The sequence below is a fragment of the Myotis davidii genome, unplaced genomic scaffold, assembly GCF_000327345.1.
Source record: "Myotis davidii unplaced genomic scaffold, ASM32734v1 scaffold663, whole genome shotgun sequence".
In the NCBI taxonomy this organism is placed as follows: Eukaryota; Metazoa; Chordata; class Mammalia; order Chiroptera; family Vespertilionidae; genus Myotis; species Myotis davidii.
Genome location: NW_006295816.1, coordinates 4,013,186 through 4,029,934, shown reverse-complemented (window position 1 = coordinate 4,029,934; position 16,749 = coordinate 4,013,186). Strand labels below are relative to the sequence as shown.

The following is a 16,749-nucleotide window of genomic DNA, read 5'->3' as shown; positions in this document are numbered from 1 at the left end:
CACCCATTTCCCCAAGCACATTTTCATCAAGAGAAAGTACTGAGACTTCGTCTGACACCGTCACAGTCTGACCGAGCGTTGCGGAAGCCATCTTCAGGGGCCTGTTCTTCAACATAGGGCTCTGGGAAGCCATGACAGCAGCGGTTCTCAACCTGTGGGTCGTGACCCCTTTGGCAGTCGAACGACCCTTTCACAGGGGTCGCCTAAGACCATCCTGCATATCAGACATTTACAATACGATTCATCACAGTAGCAACATCACAGTTATGAAGTAGCAACGAAAATAATGTTATGGTTGGGTCACAACATGAGGAACTGTATTTAAAGGGCCAGAAGGTTGAGAACCACTGCATTATAGGCTGTAGGTAATTCTGTTGATAGTGGGAAAGGATATCTTTTGAGGAGCTCACAGCCTGGCAGGAGAGACCAAGAAAGAGGCAGCAGCAGTCCAACTGGAGACGCTGTGCCCTCGTCTTAGGCAGTGGCTGCAGCCATGGACGCTCTGCCAACTGTTGTCCTCTGCTGCCCGCCTTATACTGAACCCTTCTGTTCTGGGCTCTGTATTGTATTCAGGAGAGAAAAGGCAAGCGTTTGAGAGATCACAAACGTGGCGGTGCCTTCAGACGGCTGAGCCGTGGCCTCGGCACTCAGCCGGGGCTCCGTGCAATTAGCCCCAAGCACCGTCAGCTAAGGACCTAGGCCACCGGGGCTCCCAGGTCTTGGGTTGGACGCTGATGGAGAGCGGAGAAGGTCCAAACTCCTGCCCCAGGTGGAGCAGGGGCAGGTGGGGTCAGGCGTCATCGAACAGGGTCAGCTCATCAGTGTTCGCCCGGCAATCTGGACCTGGCGGGGGGCCAGATGCTAAAAGTATCCGTGTCTCGTGGTCCCTGGTGGCAGAGGTGACTCGTCAGGAGGGGACCGCTCTGTGAGAGGAGCTGGCTGAGACAGCGCTGATCGGGCCTTCGCCCTGGCCCTGTGCCCCACGCCTTCCTGGCAGAATGGCCAGGCCTTGCGTGGGTCCCTCTCATTGTGTCTGTGCGTGCAAACTCACCATGTGCTAGCACCCGGCGCCCAGCGACTGCCAGTGAGAGTGACGCTTGGGCTCAGGGCCTCCATTCAGAGGGACCTTCCTTCAGCCCCTCAGCCTCTCTCCTGAACCCCACCACCTCCATCAGAAGAAACCGGCTACGGAGCCGCCGCAGGAGTACCACCCTACCTGACCCCCACCCCGTGCACCCACAGGCAGAGTTAACTATCGACAGCCCAGAGAGGTGGGGTGACTTGCCCGAGGTCCACAGCCAATGGCAGGAGATCCTAGTGTGGGCTCAGTGTTCTCAGCTGGCCTGAGGCTGGGTAGGCACCTGAGGAAGAAGCAGCGAAGAAGATGCCCAGGGAGTGGCAGGGCCGCCGCAGAACCAGGGAAGGGCCAGGGGAACCATGTTGGGGTTTTTGTGTTTGTTTGTTTTTTATATTTTTCTTGATTTCAGAGAGGAGGGGAGAAGGAGAGAGAGATAGAAACATCAATGATGAGAGAGAATCATTGATAAGCTGCCTCCTGCACGCCCCCCACTGGGGACTAAGCCCTCAACTCGGGCATGTGCCCTGACCAGGAATTGAACCAGGACCTCTTGGTTCATAGGTTGATGCTCAACGACTGAGCCACGCCGGCCAGGCGGGAGCGATGTGTTTTAAGTAGAATGAAGAAGGTGGAGTTGGAGCACAGACGTCTGTGCTTGTGAAGATACATAACGCTCTTCGGTGCTGTCTGTGGTCTGCTTGTTGTGCCTCGGGATTCTCTGCTTGCAAGTGACAAAGTCCAGTCCAGGTGGGTTTATTGGCAGCAAATTCCCGTTAGATGCGGCTGGAAGTTCGTTCTCCAGCCACAGTGTGAGGAATCTGTCCATCAAACTGGCTCTCACCACAGGTTAACCAACAGCAGTAAAAAAATGCCTTGTTCCCAATGATTGCAGCAAAGGCTTCAAAAGGGACCTTCCTGTGCCAGCTTGAGGCATGTGCCCACCCCTAAACCTGCCACGGAGGGTGCGGGGTGGGGAGGGGTGGAAAACGTTGATTGGGTGGAATAGAACACACGTCCGTTCCCGGGGGCGGAATGGGGGTCAGCCCTCTGAGACGGGGAGAGAAATGGCGATGAAACGTTGGAATGAGCTTACCTGGTGGAGGGAAGCTCTGCAGTTGACATCTTCTTCTGAGGCATGTTCACCACCCAGGGCCGCATCCCTGTAGAGGAGGGTACACCATGGCCCACAGGTCCAGTCTCCTGGAAACTGGTGAGGGGTTAGGATTTAGGGTCCCCTGGAACTGTGACCGGGCTGGTCGTGCCTGCCCTCAGAGAACGCCTGCCACAGCCAGTACACGCTGACACTTGGTGAATGAACGATTAGGGAGGAGACATAAGGGACACGGAGTTTCATTTTACCGTGACGGGCAAGTTCTGGAGGTGGATTGTGGGGCTGGTTGCACGACAGTTTGAATGTTCTTAACGCCGCTGAACTGTGTGCACAGAAGTGGTGCAAATGGTGCAGTTTATGTGTATTTTGCTACAATAATGTTTTAAGGGGGGAAAAAAGTAGACATGAAGGAAGACAAGATTTTGATGGCTTCTTCTGGCCTCTTGTTTTCCGGTTGAGCTTGCCCTGGTCCGTCACTGGTTTGTTCTTTTTGTTTTGGGGGCCGGGGGGGGGGAAGGGGGGAGCTCCCAGGGCCAGTCCAGTCCAGCAGCGTGGGACACACCATCTTCTCACACAGTGCCCCTGCTTCTCACACAGCATGGGTGCCAGCTGGGTGGGGTTGATGGGCTCCGGGAGATTAGCTTTGCAAAAGCATGTAACGTGTGAAAGGGGTTCAGGCAGATTCAAAAACTATCGTCTCCAAGGGCCGGGCAGGTCGGAGTGTAGAGAATAAGGTAAGGTAGGTTCGGGCGGAGACAATGTCCCCCGTCACACCAGCCAGCTGCTTGCCGATCACCGCTCACCCAGGGCCAGTTTTTACCAAGAAAAAACACAGGCTCCGTATTGCCTGGTCTTTCAGTTTTGCATGAGAAGCCATAAATACCCATTCTAAGTACAATCTTTCGATGTTAAGGCGTCAATTAAAAAACTGGTGTACCATGAGCGTGGCAGTTACAACACACCTAGTCCACGGCCCTGGCCCGGGTTCACCAGCAGGAAATGAACGCAGTGAGTGCTGGCTTCCATTCATCTCCGGGTTCCTCAGGGGAACAGACACCCCCACCCCGCTCTCCTTTCTTATTTTATTTTTTGGTTAATCCTCACCTGAGGATATTTTTCCATTGAATTGTAGATCGAGTGGAAGGGAGAGGGAGAGACAGAGAGAGAGAAACATCGATGTGAGACACATCAATTGGTTATCTCCGCCCACACTCCCCAGCCAGGGCCTGGGATCGAGCCTGCAATCGAGGTATGTGCCCTTGACTAGAATCAAACCCGGGACCCTTCAGTCCATGGGCTGACGCTCTACCCACTGAGCCAAACCGGCTAGAGCCCCCACCCTGCTCTGTTATCATTTTTCTAGATGAATTCTTTCTTGTGTATAAGGAGCCTGAGCTTCTTAAGCCCCCACAACTGCCTACGTGAAACTAAAGAAGTAGGTGTGTGTATTTAGCTCTAATAAATGCAATAACTAAGGACTTACATTTACTAGTAAATGTAAATGTTTTTCATCTTCCCAGAGATGGATAGATTTTTTCCCCCTGAGGGATTCTTTTTTCTTAAGAATGTGTTTAAATCCCCTTGGCATGATGGAATAATCATTAATGTTTACAGTTGCTATAGCGACTAGAAATGTTGGCAAGCGAGTGGGAAGGGAGCCTGCGAGAGGAAGATAAGCCGTGTCAATTATTGAACATCTGTCCAACATTTAGTCAATGTAGAGCGACAGGCAAGGCGCTGGAAAGCGAAGGTAGGTGCGTGTGCGGCTGCGAGCATTCCCAAAAGAGCATTGGTGTTGTCTGGTCCGGGCGCCGTCGTGGAGAGGTAATTAGCTTCACGCCCACCCACGGGAAGGAGGCCCGTTCGGGGTGAGGTGTGGCTGCGCGTGTAATTTCTATCCTGTAATAGTATGAATCCCTCTCTGCAGGATGCGGCTCTGTGGTTTCTCGAGCGCTTCTGCGTGTATTGGTGAATGTCTTCATGACAACACGCCGGGCTTGGTGAAGCGATACTTTGCACAGGTGTGGGCTCCCTGGGATGAGCGCGGTGGGGAACGGTGCCTCGGCCGCTATGTGTCTCCGTGGCTTCTCTCCTCGCCCATCTGAGCCCCCCGTCCGGAGGAGCACCCTGCTCTCTGCCCAGGGGTGTCTCCAGCACTCAGGCTTGTGCCGGGATAGTCACCCCCAGTACGTAGGGCCCCTTTGGCTCCGAGGCCCCGGGCTCCCGCCGACCCAGCCCGCCCTCTGGAGGCAGAGCCCACATGGCAGAGCCCTGGTCAGGTTGAAGTCTTTGCTGCCGTTGTCCCACGACGACTTCTCACCCTCACGTGGCGTTCCTTGGTGTGCAAATCGTTCTCATGAAGATGTTCTTATTTGGTCATCAGGCCTCGTCCACGGAGAGCGTTAGCCCTGCCTATGTGTGAGGAAATCGGGGTTTCTGCTGGTTGATTTGGCCAAGATCACCAAGTGCCAGGGAGGACCCCTCCTCCGGCCTGTCTTGTCATCTGCACTGTGTGAGAAGAGTCGGGGACAGACACTGGGGCCGGGGGTCCCACGTCCTGCCCCAGTCAGCACTAAATCCACTAAAACAAAACGCCAAGGAAAACAAACACACAGAAACAGAAAACAAAGCACCAGGACCAGCATGTAATGCCGCACCAGGCCCCCCTTGAGAGGTGAGGTCACAGGATTGGTCCCCACGGGACTCCGCCCCACCCCCGGGTCCAGCCCTTGGAATATGATGGGCTCCCATGAAAACCCCTGAAGAAGTAGCGCTAAGAAGAGTGCCCAGCGGACCAGGCTCAGGGAGGACGAATCTTGCACCTGGTCCTGTCAGCCGCAGTGCAGCTTGGCCATCGCGGTCAGTGTATAGCTTTCGTTTTCAAATGTCCAAGGAAAGGTGAAGTACTTCTCTTGGGGAAAGACAGGTCCCTTTCTTTCTTTTGTTTTCTTTTATCTTTTTGTTGTTGTTCTTAATATATTTTTATTGATTTCAGAGAGGAAGGGAGAGAAACATCAATAATCAGAGAGAATCATGGATCAGCTGCCTCCTGCAGGCCCCCTACTGGGGATTGGCCCACAACCCGACCACGTGCCCTGACCAGGAATCGAATCATGACCTCCTGGTTCATAGGTCGATCCTCAACCACTGAGCCACACCGGCCGGGCAAGACAAGTCCCTTTCTGATAGACCCCCAGGCCCAGCTTTTGTGACCGGTTTCAGTCTCATTGGTGCCACACAGGGCAGACACGGGAAAAGACGTCTTGCATTATTACATTGAAGGCACGTTTGATTGAGGGTTAGTTCATGCTCCAAATGTAAATGTCAATAGTGTGCATTTTGGGTCACATCTCTCAGTGAAGAGGGTGTCGCGTTGTTTGGTAACCCAGGGAAGAGGCTGTGTATCGGTGACTTCTGTGGGCCCGGGTGCTATTGCTTCAAAGCTTGTCCAGTGGCTGCTTCATTCCTTTCAGAATGTAAAAAATTATAGTTTAATTGGCATTTTCTACCATTTACTCAAAATTTGTCATCATTCCTGTGAATGCACTCCAGCTGAATATTTCTTTTTATCCTCTTGTTGCCCAGAAATTGCTGCTCTGGAAGTAATGAGAGAGATGCTGATGAGGCTGTGACAAGAAAAGCAGGAATTAATGACGATTTGCTGGCGAACAACATCATATTAGCTTCAGATGCACACTATAGTGATTCCGCATGTGTATACTTTGCAAGATAATCGCCCGATACGGCCAGTGGCCATCTGCCACCAGGCCCGGCCCGTACGTTACATCCCGTGACTGACTTTATAACTGATCGTGGTTCGTGTATTGCTGAATTCGGTTTGCTAACATTTCGTGGAGGATTTTTGCATCTATGTGTGTCACAAACTCAGCCTGTAATTGTCTTTTTTTTCTGGGGCATCCTTGTCTGGTTTGGCATCGGGGTAACGGGGGCTCGTCACATGAGTTTGGAAGCTTTCCCGTCTCGTCAGGTTTTTGGAAGAGTCCGAGCAGGAGAGGCATCACGCCTTTGATTTATTGTAGAATTCGCCTGTGAAGCCATCTGGTCCTGGACTCTGGTTTGTTGGGAGGTTTTTCTTTAAAGATTTAACCTCGCTTCTAGTCATTCGTGTCTACTCAGATGTTCCGTTTTTTGTTTCATGTTTCACTCTTGGAAGACTGTCTGCATCTCGGAACCGGCCCACTTCTCCCCGGCTGTCTAGTTGGCCCTCTCTCACGATTTGCACTTCTGTTGTATTGGTCGTAACTTCTTCTCTTCCATTTTTTATTTTGTTTTGTGGTGTGGTTTTTTTTTTTTTTTTGAGCCCTGTCTCTCTTGTTTTTCTTAGTGAGTCTAGCTACCAGTTTGTCCATTTTCCTTGCCTTTTCAAAGAACCAGCGCTTAGTTTCGTTGAAAATGTGTATTGCCTTCTTAGTGTCTATTCCATTGATTTCCACTGTGACCTTTATTATTGTCTTCCTTTTACTAACTTGGGGTTTTGCTTGTTCTTCTCTTTCTCGTTCGTTTAGGTATAAAGTGAGATTATCTGAGGTTTCTCTTGTTTTTTCAAGCAGGCTGGCTTTGCTGTGAACTGTCGTCTTTAGAATTTCCTCATAGAATTTTGTAGATCATGTTCCTGTTTTCTTTTGGATCCCTGACTGTTTTTCCACGCCACATCATGAACCTTTGCGTTATGAACCTTCCTTACAATACAGTTTTGTGGAGAAGTGCCAATGACACACACACACACACACACACACACGCACACACACACAAAACGTAAAAACTGAGCTCTCTTCTCAAAGCCAAGAACAGGTGGGCAGAGCCCGCCCAGGGTGCCTTCTCTTTGTATCTCAAGGTGCCTCCTGGGGGAGTAAGCATGTGTTGTGTGAATAAATCCATCAGGAGTGCCGATCCCCGGAGTTCTGCAGGCCTGGCGTGCGGAGCACTGCCCAGGGGGAGTTCCAGGGGGAGCAGGGGGACGCTGAGGCCAGCTCATTTGGAAGGACTTGACTGCTAGCTAGATGCATTTCACTTCGTGTGGGAGGCAGTGGGGCTCCAGGAGGGCTGTGTGGGAAGGAGGGTGAGTCAGTGCTGCCCTTAGGAGTCCTGACTGGGGGTGGCCGTGGGTTGGCCGGAGCGGCAGGGAACCTGGAGCTGGCAGCATGCAGGGCGTTCTCGGGCCAGTGACAGGCAAACGGAAAGGCTTCCCCCCGCCCCCCCCCGGCTTCCCCAATAAAACAGAAGCAAGGAAACCAGAAGTGACCCATGAAGCGGGGAGAGCGGTGCCACAGGCACAGGAGCAAAAGCACTTGTGGAATTCAGTCAACAGCAGGAGCTGCATGCTGCTCGGAGAAACCCTTCCCCAGCCCCAGGACCCGACTCCTTGGAGAGAATGTGGGATGGGGCACGATCCATGATTCTCTCTCAGCACTGATGTTTCTCTCCCTCTCTCTCTGAAATCAATAAATATATATATATTTTTTTAAAAAACAATGTTAAATTGCCTTCAAGTTAAATTTCTTGACTTCCATCTACACAGGTTTAAAGAAAATCTATACCCCTCCAATTTACCCAATAAACTAGAAGCAAGAAAACAAGAGGCGAGCCATAAAGGGGGGCTTGGAAGCCGGACCCAAAAGCAGTGACTGAGGGCTGGTACCTCCTAGGAAGTGTCCCCTTTCCCACCTTCTTCCCCCACCGCCACCGCCACGTTGAGTGATAAAGAGCATGCGCTGATCCTGGGCAACAGATAAACAATGAATGCGTTCACAGCCCCATTCCACTGGCGGGTCACCCGAGCACATCCTCCCACATCTACCTGCTTACACCCATCTACCTGAAGGCACGGCCACTCTCACGCCCTTAAAATGGTCCATCAGTGCAAAAGTGGGTTGCAATTCAGGACTAGAATCCCAGTCTCCTTACTATTAATATGATCTTTTTCCCACTAACACAGCTTGACTCAAGTAAGTGTAACTTGTGTGTGTGTGCATGTGTGTGTATAAAAGTGCCAGTCCTTGACCCGGCCAATCACTACCTGGTGATGATTAGCATGTCAGTGGGTCTCTTTGGACCCCATATTTCTCCTCTGTGAAAACCGGAAGTCGGACTCAGTGGTGTAATCTAGAATCAGAATCTTAATGCTGGGAGGGATTAGAGCTCCCTTTCTTGACCCCCTCGGTGTACAGATGAGGCCTGACACTCATAGCTCAGATTGAACTCTGCGAGGACCCCCTGGCTTCCTGGTGACCCAGCGTGTCTGTGGGGGAGCCTGCGGTGACCCATCGCTGCCTGTTCCCCAGGTGGGACTGACCCGGCCGTGGCCCTTCTCCGACTCCTGTGTCCTCACCTGTACAACTGAGGTTCCTGTACATTTAGAACTTGAAGGGTTAAGAAAGGCATCTCCGAAAGCCATCTTTGCTCCCCCGGGGACGAACCTCAGAGCTTCATGAAGCGAAAGTCAACTCCAGAAAGAAATGAGTTGAGAACAAGCGAGGAGCGTCCATCGGAGGACGTGAGCGGGTGAATGTGCTCAGCGAGACCTCGTTTGAAAAACGCTTGATTCATGCCTTCTGCAATAAGCAATAACCCCGCATCCGCCCCTGGGGCCCAGAGCTACAGAACCAGGAACGAACAGAGCGTGTGTTCCGGTTCATTTCCTCTGAAGTGGCTGCTGCGAGTCAGAACACCGGCCGGACCCTCCCACCTTCACAGGTGTCACCACACAGACAGCCCCGCGTGTCCCGGCCGAGCCCCAGGAGCCTCTCGGTGTCTTAAATATTGCATCCAGGTGCGTGTGTGCACCGTTGTTACAAATTGCTGGTGGGACGAAAACGGTCTGTCGCTTCAGAGCAATTCGTGTGGGCAGACGAATCGGAAGAAACCTGTGGCGTGTGGGTGAGCAGCAGCACCGCCGGAGCCCCGGGGGGCTCGAGTGAGGGGGGGGCGCTCCTGCTGGGGCGGCGCCGAGCTCCTGTTTGCCGTGCGTCCTGGGCTGTGGTCAGGACGCTGACAGCCTGGGGGGCGACCCGCTGCAGTGACGCTTGGGCTCGCCCTAGCAGGATTGGCTCAGGGCATTCAGCGCCACATGACCTCCCCGGCGCTCCAGCCAAGAGGTTCTGGCTGACCTTGGCACTCAAGGGCTCCCAGCATTGACAAAGGTCGCGTGTCCAACTGCCGTCGGTGTCCGTCCTCAGCCCAGTCCGCTGGTGACGTCTCGGCAGCTTCCGTGTGCCCTTCATCGCCAGCACAGTGGTCACTGTGCCAGGTCATGACTGCAGTTTGAGGAACGCGTTGCGTCCATTGAGTATTTGGTTGTTTGCTGGTGTTTAATGATACTTAATGATCTTCCCCAAACCAAAGTAATATAGTTAGTAATCCTTCTATGATACTCACTGTTTCTGGAAGTTGTCACATTATTAATTCAGGATCCCCACACTCGGCTGTGTGACCTGTAATAAACGTTTGAGGAAACGGTGTATGTTGAAAGGGTTGGGCAGGAGGATTCTATGATCTATAAGTTCGCTTGCTTAAGCAGCCTCCGAGGAATTTCAAGGTCACTGGCGTGTTAAAGATCTCTTACAAGATGGGAAAGGAGAAATTGCTAGTCTGTTAAACTTTGCTTAACCCAGTGCTTTTCAAGGTCATTTGATTCTGTAATTCTTTTACATTTGGCAGGTGTGGGCTGTGCATAGAGAACTTATTAACAGTAAATAATTAGCCCAGGGACCACAGTTTTGTGGGTTGTTTTTGGGGGGAGGCGGGGGGAGCCTCACTTTAGAAAACGCTGCAGTATGAGCTCAGGTTTATTTTCATCTCTCACTAGAGTCACGTAATCCACAGAAGCAGTGACACCACAAAGATTAACTTATTTTTAAACAGGCCAGACAGCATGCTAATTGACACACACCGGCCGGGCAAGACAAGTCCCTTTGACAGCAAAGGGTGAGATGGGGGTTTCCTAGGGCAGCAAACACTCGCTGTATGTTTTTTATTTTTACTTTTAAAATGATTAACTTTTAATGGTCAGTGTGCTTATGGCTCGGAGCACTTACACACACAGTCGACCCCACAAGCCTCCAGCACCTGGGCTATTGTTCCCGTCCGATGGTTTAGTTGTTGGAAGTTAGTGTTTCATGGGCTTTCCTTATGGAGCACAGGTCTGAATTTTGGTCTTCTGGTCTTTTTTTTTTTTTTAGTTGAGATTAGAGAAATAAGCAAGCAGATGTATTTTGTTCTGATATTTGTGGTCCATACAACTTCCTAGTTACTAAACAGTAGCCACTAGCAACGGTTTTGAAAATGTCTTCAGGAAAAAACATACAGTTTCTCGGACTTGATTCCTGGGGGAGGGGCGGGCGGACTAATGCTGGGCTGGGAGGTGACTCTAACGTCTGCACTGACTGTGGAGGTGCTCCTGTGCCCCTCCAGCCATGGGAGCTGATCAGGGGGAGGCCTGTCCTCAACCCTCCCAGGAGGGGACCCGGTGCTTGATGCTCGGAGGTGGCTGGCTTTGCCTGAAACTCGCCAGATGGCGTGCGGAGGGCTGTGCTGTTGGGTAGCATCTCCAGTTCTTGTGGGAAAACTGCCACCCGGATGGCGGACTCAACCCCCAGTGTGGGGCCTGCAGGAGGCAGCCGAGCAATGATTCTCCCTCATCATGGATGTTTCTCTTCCTCTCCCTTCCTCTCTGAATTCAATAAAAATATATTAACAACAACAAAAAAGATAAAAGAAAAGAAAGGGATCTCTCTCGCTCTCCCTTCCTCTCTGAAATCAATAAAAAATATTTTAACAATAACAACAAAAAAAGGTAAAAAAAAGGGATCAATCTCCCTTCCTCTCTGGAATCAATATATATATATTCTTTTTAAATATTATTTTGATTACTGTAAAAAAAGTGGTGAGTGTTCTGTATAGGAAGCTGGAGTGCGCTTCCTGCTCTTTGGACTCATCGGAGCTCACACTTCAGGGAGCAGGACCGGGACAGGTGTGCCCGGAGCTGAGGGAGCCGGTGCCCTCGGGCACAGGGGTTCACGCTGCCTATCATTCTCATTCTCATTCGTCCGGCTCCTCATTGGAAGGCGCAGAGGGTCTCACGCTCATTCACAAACACTCGCCTGAGCTCGGGAAGGCGGGAAGTTCCGGAGCAGCTTCAGCGTGGCTGCCGTCCGCTCGCCCGGCATCGGGATGAGTACATTCCACACAGCGGTTGCCCTTTACCTGTCACTTTCCGCTCACTCCCGGTGGGTGTAACATTTTTCCAGCTACTTTTTAAAAACACAGATTGACGTTCATGGGACCACCACCCAGCGGGCAGTTCAGGTGTGTTTAGCGAGTGTTTGCTGCCCTAGGAAACCCCCGTCTCACCACAATAATGGGGAGAGCGTTCAAATCGCAGGGGAGTCGGAAGGAGGAGGTGGACGGAGGCCCGAGAATGGCTCTGCCTCAGAAGGGCTGAGAGGTGGGAGCGGTTCCTTTGTTTCTCTGCCAGTGCTTCTCGGCCAATAGAAAACTCTAGAATGTATGGGAACCACACAGCCTCGGGCACGCACCAGGTGCATGCTTGGCAAACCCTCAGTGCGTGTTCCCTTGACTTAAAGGCATTGCACTTCCCTTCACCGGCGATCCGTGTACCCTAGGCCTCTAGAGTAGCCTCGGTCTGAGCTGGGAAGGGGACTGCGCGTGCCCTCCGTTTATAATTAGCGGCTGAGAAAGAATCGGGGCAGCGCTCTGTGTGTCTAGCGCCGCCACTTCTCTCAGGAGCGCAGTGGGTCCCAGAGCCAAAGCCCTGTTGGTAACGATCTTTCCTTTGGCTTCCAGAGCTGAGCTACGCCTGGATCTTCAATGAATACCCCTCCTACCAGGACAACCGCCGCTTCGTCTCCCAGGAGACCGGGAACCTGTACATCGCGAAGGTGGAGAAGTCCGACGTGGGGAACTACACCTGCGTGGTCACCAACACGGTGACCAACCACAAGGTCCTGGGGCCGCCCACCCCGCTGACCCTGAGAAACGACGGTGAGTGCCGGGCTGGGGGCTGGTTCTCCGGGGCACGTCGCGTGTGGAGAGCCGAGGCGCTGACACGCACCACGTGATTGTCTGAATTACACGGAAGGGAGGTTAAATGCTTTCTATGTTCGGTGCCCAGTGTTCTCCGCTTGGGTAAGGAAAACTTCAGGAATCCAGTTGGAAAGGAATTAGCAAGCTAATGGCCCCTCCCAGCAGGAGCAGAGAGTGGTTCCGGTGAATATAAATAACAAAGGGATCTGTTGCTCCTTCTTTCCCACTGAAACCACCAGCCCAGGCAGCAGAGTGGGAGGTGGAAGGAGGAGGTCGTTAATCATGTCCTTGTAATTGAGTCTTTGGTGTTGGGAGAAGTTGATAATGATCCAAACAGTGCCCAGATTTATGATACTGATGACAGCTCCCACCACAGTGATACGCAGTTGCCTCCCGCACGTGCCCCACAGGGGAGTGGGGATCGAACCTGCAAGTAAGGTGCATGCCCTCCGGTGGGAATGGAACCTGAGACCCTGCTGTGTGCGGCCGGCGCTCTAACCACTGAGCACACTGGCCAGGGCTTGTCTCCACATTTGTTCTCTTGCCCCCTGTGCTGAAGGAACTCTACTGGGGATGGGCAGGGCAGGTGGGTCGGGGGGGACGGGGAGCTGTGAACCGCAACCCCAGCACAAGGGTATTTGCAGACCAAAGGCCAGAGCATCTCGACAGCACTGGCCGCCGCAGGGTAAACGTTAGAGCAAATAATGTCGATTTCAGTCATTCGTTCGTTCATTCGTGCACTTGCCGTGTTTATGTAGCACTTGCCACGTGACAGGCCCACCCCGGTGCCAGGGAGGAGAAGGAAGGCCCCTGCCTCGTGGCACTTAGGGCATTTTCCTGGACGACATGGTGACAGCAGACAGACAGGAGCAAAAGCAAAAACTGACTGTGTTTGGGGAGTAACAAACAAATCCGTACGGCCACCCGGAGGCTCTGTGCCTTTACCAGGGAAAGCCTCTGAGGCGGTGACGTGCCTGAGACCTGAAAGATGGCAAGTCGGGCCCAGAAGGTCAGAGGGAGAAGCCGAAGGCTGAGTCCACATCACGTGCAAAGGCCCTGGGGCCCGAATGAGCCCTTGGCTCCTTCCAGGAGCTCTGGAACATGAGCCTGGGTGGAGCGTACTGAGCAGGTGGAGGGGGGTCTGAGTTGAGGTTAGAGGGGAATCGGCCGGCCATAAGGCCGGGGAGAGAATACTGCTTTCATTCAGGTGCCATGTGGAGCCCGGAGGGGATTATATGCAGAGAGTGGTGGGTGTGTTTTAAAAAGACCTTTTTTGCTCTGTGGGAAGTAGACTTGTAAAACGCGGGAGTGGACGCTGGGAGCCCAGCTCGGAACTGGTCGCGGTCACTGGGTGGGAGCTGGTGCAGCGGGAAGTGGGAGGCGGGAAGCTGGGAGCCAGGAGCTGGTTCGCAGGCCCAGCCGCCAGGAGCGCTGACTCACCACGTGGGAGGAGGTGGGCGGGAAATCAGATGACACACAGGGTTTTGGAGCAGCACGGGGCTTCTGGGAGTGCCGTCCACGGACATGCTTTTACCTAACGGGCGTGGAAGGGCTACATCAAGAATATTATTTCAGCCGCTATTTGTGGAGCCAGCAGCGTGGCTCTGACTTGGCAAGAGGGCCGTCTGTGCAGCAGAGGTTCGGCGGTGGGTGTGGTGTCCCTGTCGGCCCTCCCCGCCCCACACCCCTGCCACGGTGGGTGGCCCACGTGGCCCAGGACAGAGCAGAACTCTATGAGTAAAAATAGAAGCTTACCAGTTTCCAGGGCGAGGTAGGCAGGGGACCGATTCTGTCAAAAGCTGTCACTGCTCTCCCCGACCGAGGGGTGAGGGGACGTTTCCATGAGACAAGCCCCGGTGGCATCATGTGCAGAATTATCTGAAAAGACAGCCGCTCCGGCCTCTGCCCACGAGGCCCGGACGCCCAGGGCTTGCCCAGCGGTGCTGCTTGTCGGGGTGAATCACGTAACGGATGCCCTGGAGGGTGGGCTCGGATGCACAGAGACCCAGCCGAGGGGACACAGCCCAGGCAGGACCTGAACCCCAACAACACGGGAACCCGGATCAGCCTGCGCTTCCACCGGGCAGCAGCCCTGCCTTCGCCTTGGCTCTCAGATCTGCCTCGTCACGTCCAGTATATCGTCACACAGATGACACATGCTTCCTATTGGCATATTCCATCACAGAACCTGTCGACTACGGCTCTCATGCTTCGGCCATTAATGCCTATTCATTCTTCATTTCCACGAGGGAATTCGCACCGTATCTCCCCCTCGGAGGCTGGAGTACATAAAGGGTGTTCAGACTCCGTCACGCAGCACAGAATAGGTCGCTTAATGAGCCCCTGTCTGGAGGTAAGAGAAAGGGCCGAGAACATCCCTGACCGTGCCAACCAGGCTGTGGCCTCACTCAGGGCCCGAAGAGCTGGGCAGGACTAAAAGTCAGGAAGGAAAACAGTCATGGAATCTGGGGTGTCGGCCCAGAACTACCCCAAACCCAGAGACAAGTCTGTCTTGTTTTTAATTCTCTGACAGCATCACAGTTGAGGATCTATGGGCGTAAACCCCGTTTTAGTAAGAAGAACATCTCGATGATTAAAGGTGAGGCAGTTTGCTAGACTGGCACCGCTAATCTGACTTAATAGCGCCTTGGTGGCTTTGGCTAGTTTGGAGGCTTGGCAAGCTCAGGAACTCAGCCGCCCCCTCTGCGCCCCCAGCACAGTCAACTCCATCTCGGGACCATGGGGACCCAGAGTCGTAGACAGTCTCTTCGCCGGTCAGTTAGGAAGCACCTGTCAAGCGCTCGTTGTGTGGGGACAGTGTGAATGAAAGCACGTGACCTGAGCCCCTGGGAGCCGGCAGCCTCAGAGCAACCCCGATTAATGAAGGCTCTGAGGTTGCATTTTTTATTGGGATTATGGAATCGAGTTCCAAGAAACACATTTACAGACAGAAGGGTTTGGAATGAAAGAGGGAGGTCGAGGTGTCGGCCTACCATAGAGATGACAGGGCGCATTCATTTGCATCTTTTGATCGTGTGTTTAACCAAAAACTGTGCCCTGGGTACGGCTGTATATCTGTCCCTGGGGATGCGGAGTCTGTGTTCTCAGAGTCTAGTCTGGCTGAGGAGCCCGATTGCTGATGGAGGCAGGCGGGGCCCCACTGGGAGAGCGGAGGATTAAAGCAGATACATTGGTCTCTCCCGCTGGAAGCCGCTAAGTTGCAGTGAGATTGTGCAGCAGTGACAGCCTGGCCAGGAGGGAAGCTGGCCTGGGCTGGAGTCGGCCTGGCCTTCCGTGAAGGGCTGTCCAGCCTCAGAGAGAGGAAGGGAATTCCGGGCGGCGGGTACAGGTTCCCAACACCTCCTGCAGGCCAACCCTACCCATGGCCTGTAAAGAAAGTTTCAAATGTTTCTCCATAGAAATGTTGAGTCTTTGGGGGTAATTCCTAGGTTCTCTATCATCTTTGCCACTGTTGGAAATGGGAGCTTATTTTTAATCACACTCTCTGATTAGCTCGTGCTGATGTGTGGAACGCCGTTATTCTTGTGATTCAACATCTGGCCAGCTTGCTGAAATGTGTTGTTCGTTCTAAGAGCTGGTCTGGATTCTGCTCATTCTCCCAAACTTTTCTGTCTTTACCATTTCCTCTAAGCCAGGGCTGGGCCAGGTGGGCTCATGGGCCAAACACAGCCCACCATCGTTTTTGTAAATAAAGTTTTATTTCCTATTGTCTTTTTCTAGCTGCAGTGACAGAGGTGAGTCTTTTTTTTCCATATGTTTTTATTTATTTCAGAGAGGAAGGGAGAGGGAGAGACAAACAGAAACATCAGTGATGAGAGAACATCACTGATCTGCTGCCTCCTGCACGCCCCCTACTGGGGATCAAGCCCACAATTCGGGCATGTGCCTTGAGCAGGAATCAAACCGACGACCCCTGAGCCACACGGGCCGGGCCAGAGTTGAGTCTTAACAGAGAATGAATGCATGGCTCACAAAACCCAAAGCGTTGCTCTCTGTGCCTTTACAGAACACCCCTGCCAGGCCCTGAAATACAATATCTGTAAATATCTGCAGACCGTCCATCAAGGCTTGGTCTCTGTGGCTCCAGCCACGTGGATTGGGACCAACATGTGTAAGTTAGAGGGAGGGAGAGAGTGTTGAGCTCAGCACAATGTGAAGAACTGTTTGCTGGGAGGAATATAAAAGCACTTCCTCACAGGAGCACAGAGGCAGCTTCCCTTTCTCCTGAAAGTAGGAGACGGTTTCATTAATAAACTGGAAACTATCAGCAAATGACCTCAGGGCTTCCCTCCAACCCGAGTGTCCCGGGCACCTGCTCTCTACCTGCCCAGGAGAGAGCCTTCTGGAACAGCTCCGGGGAGCTCTGCGCCCCACGGAGAAGGAAGGAACAGGATGAGGTTTGGTTGAGCGCCCATCACGGGGTTTACTTGCACATCGCACGTGTGTCTGAGGTGGAACCCACGTTCACCAGGTGATA

At 52.9% G+C, this 16,749-nt stretch overlaps 1 protein-coding gene across 1 annotated transcript in view; it reads left to right on the top strand.

The window, feature by feature from the left end:
* Window positions 1-16,749, top strand: part of CNTN4 (contactin 4) — a 332,854-nt gene that overhangs the window by 246,480 nt on the left and 69,625 nt on the right. The window contains exon 6 of the mRNA XM_015568361.1: window positions 12,012-12,209. Coding sequence (XP_015423847.1) covers window positions 12,012-12,209 — 198 coding nt within the window. The remainder of the gene's footprint in view (window positions 1-12,011; window positions 12,210-16,749) is intronic.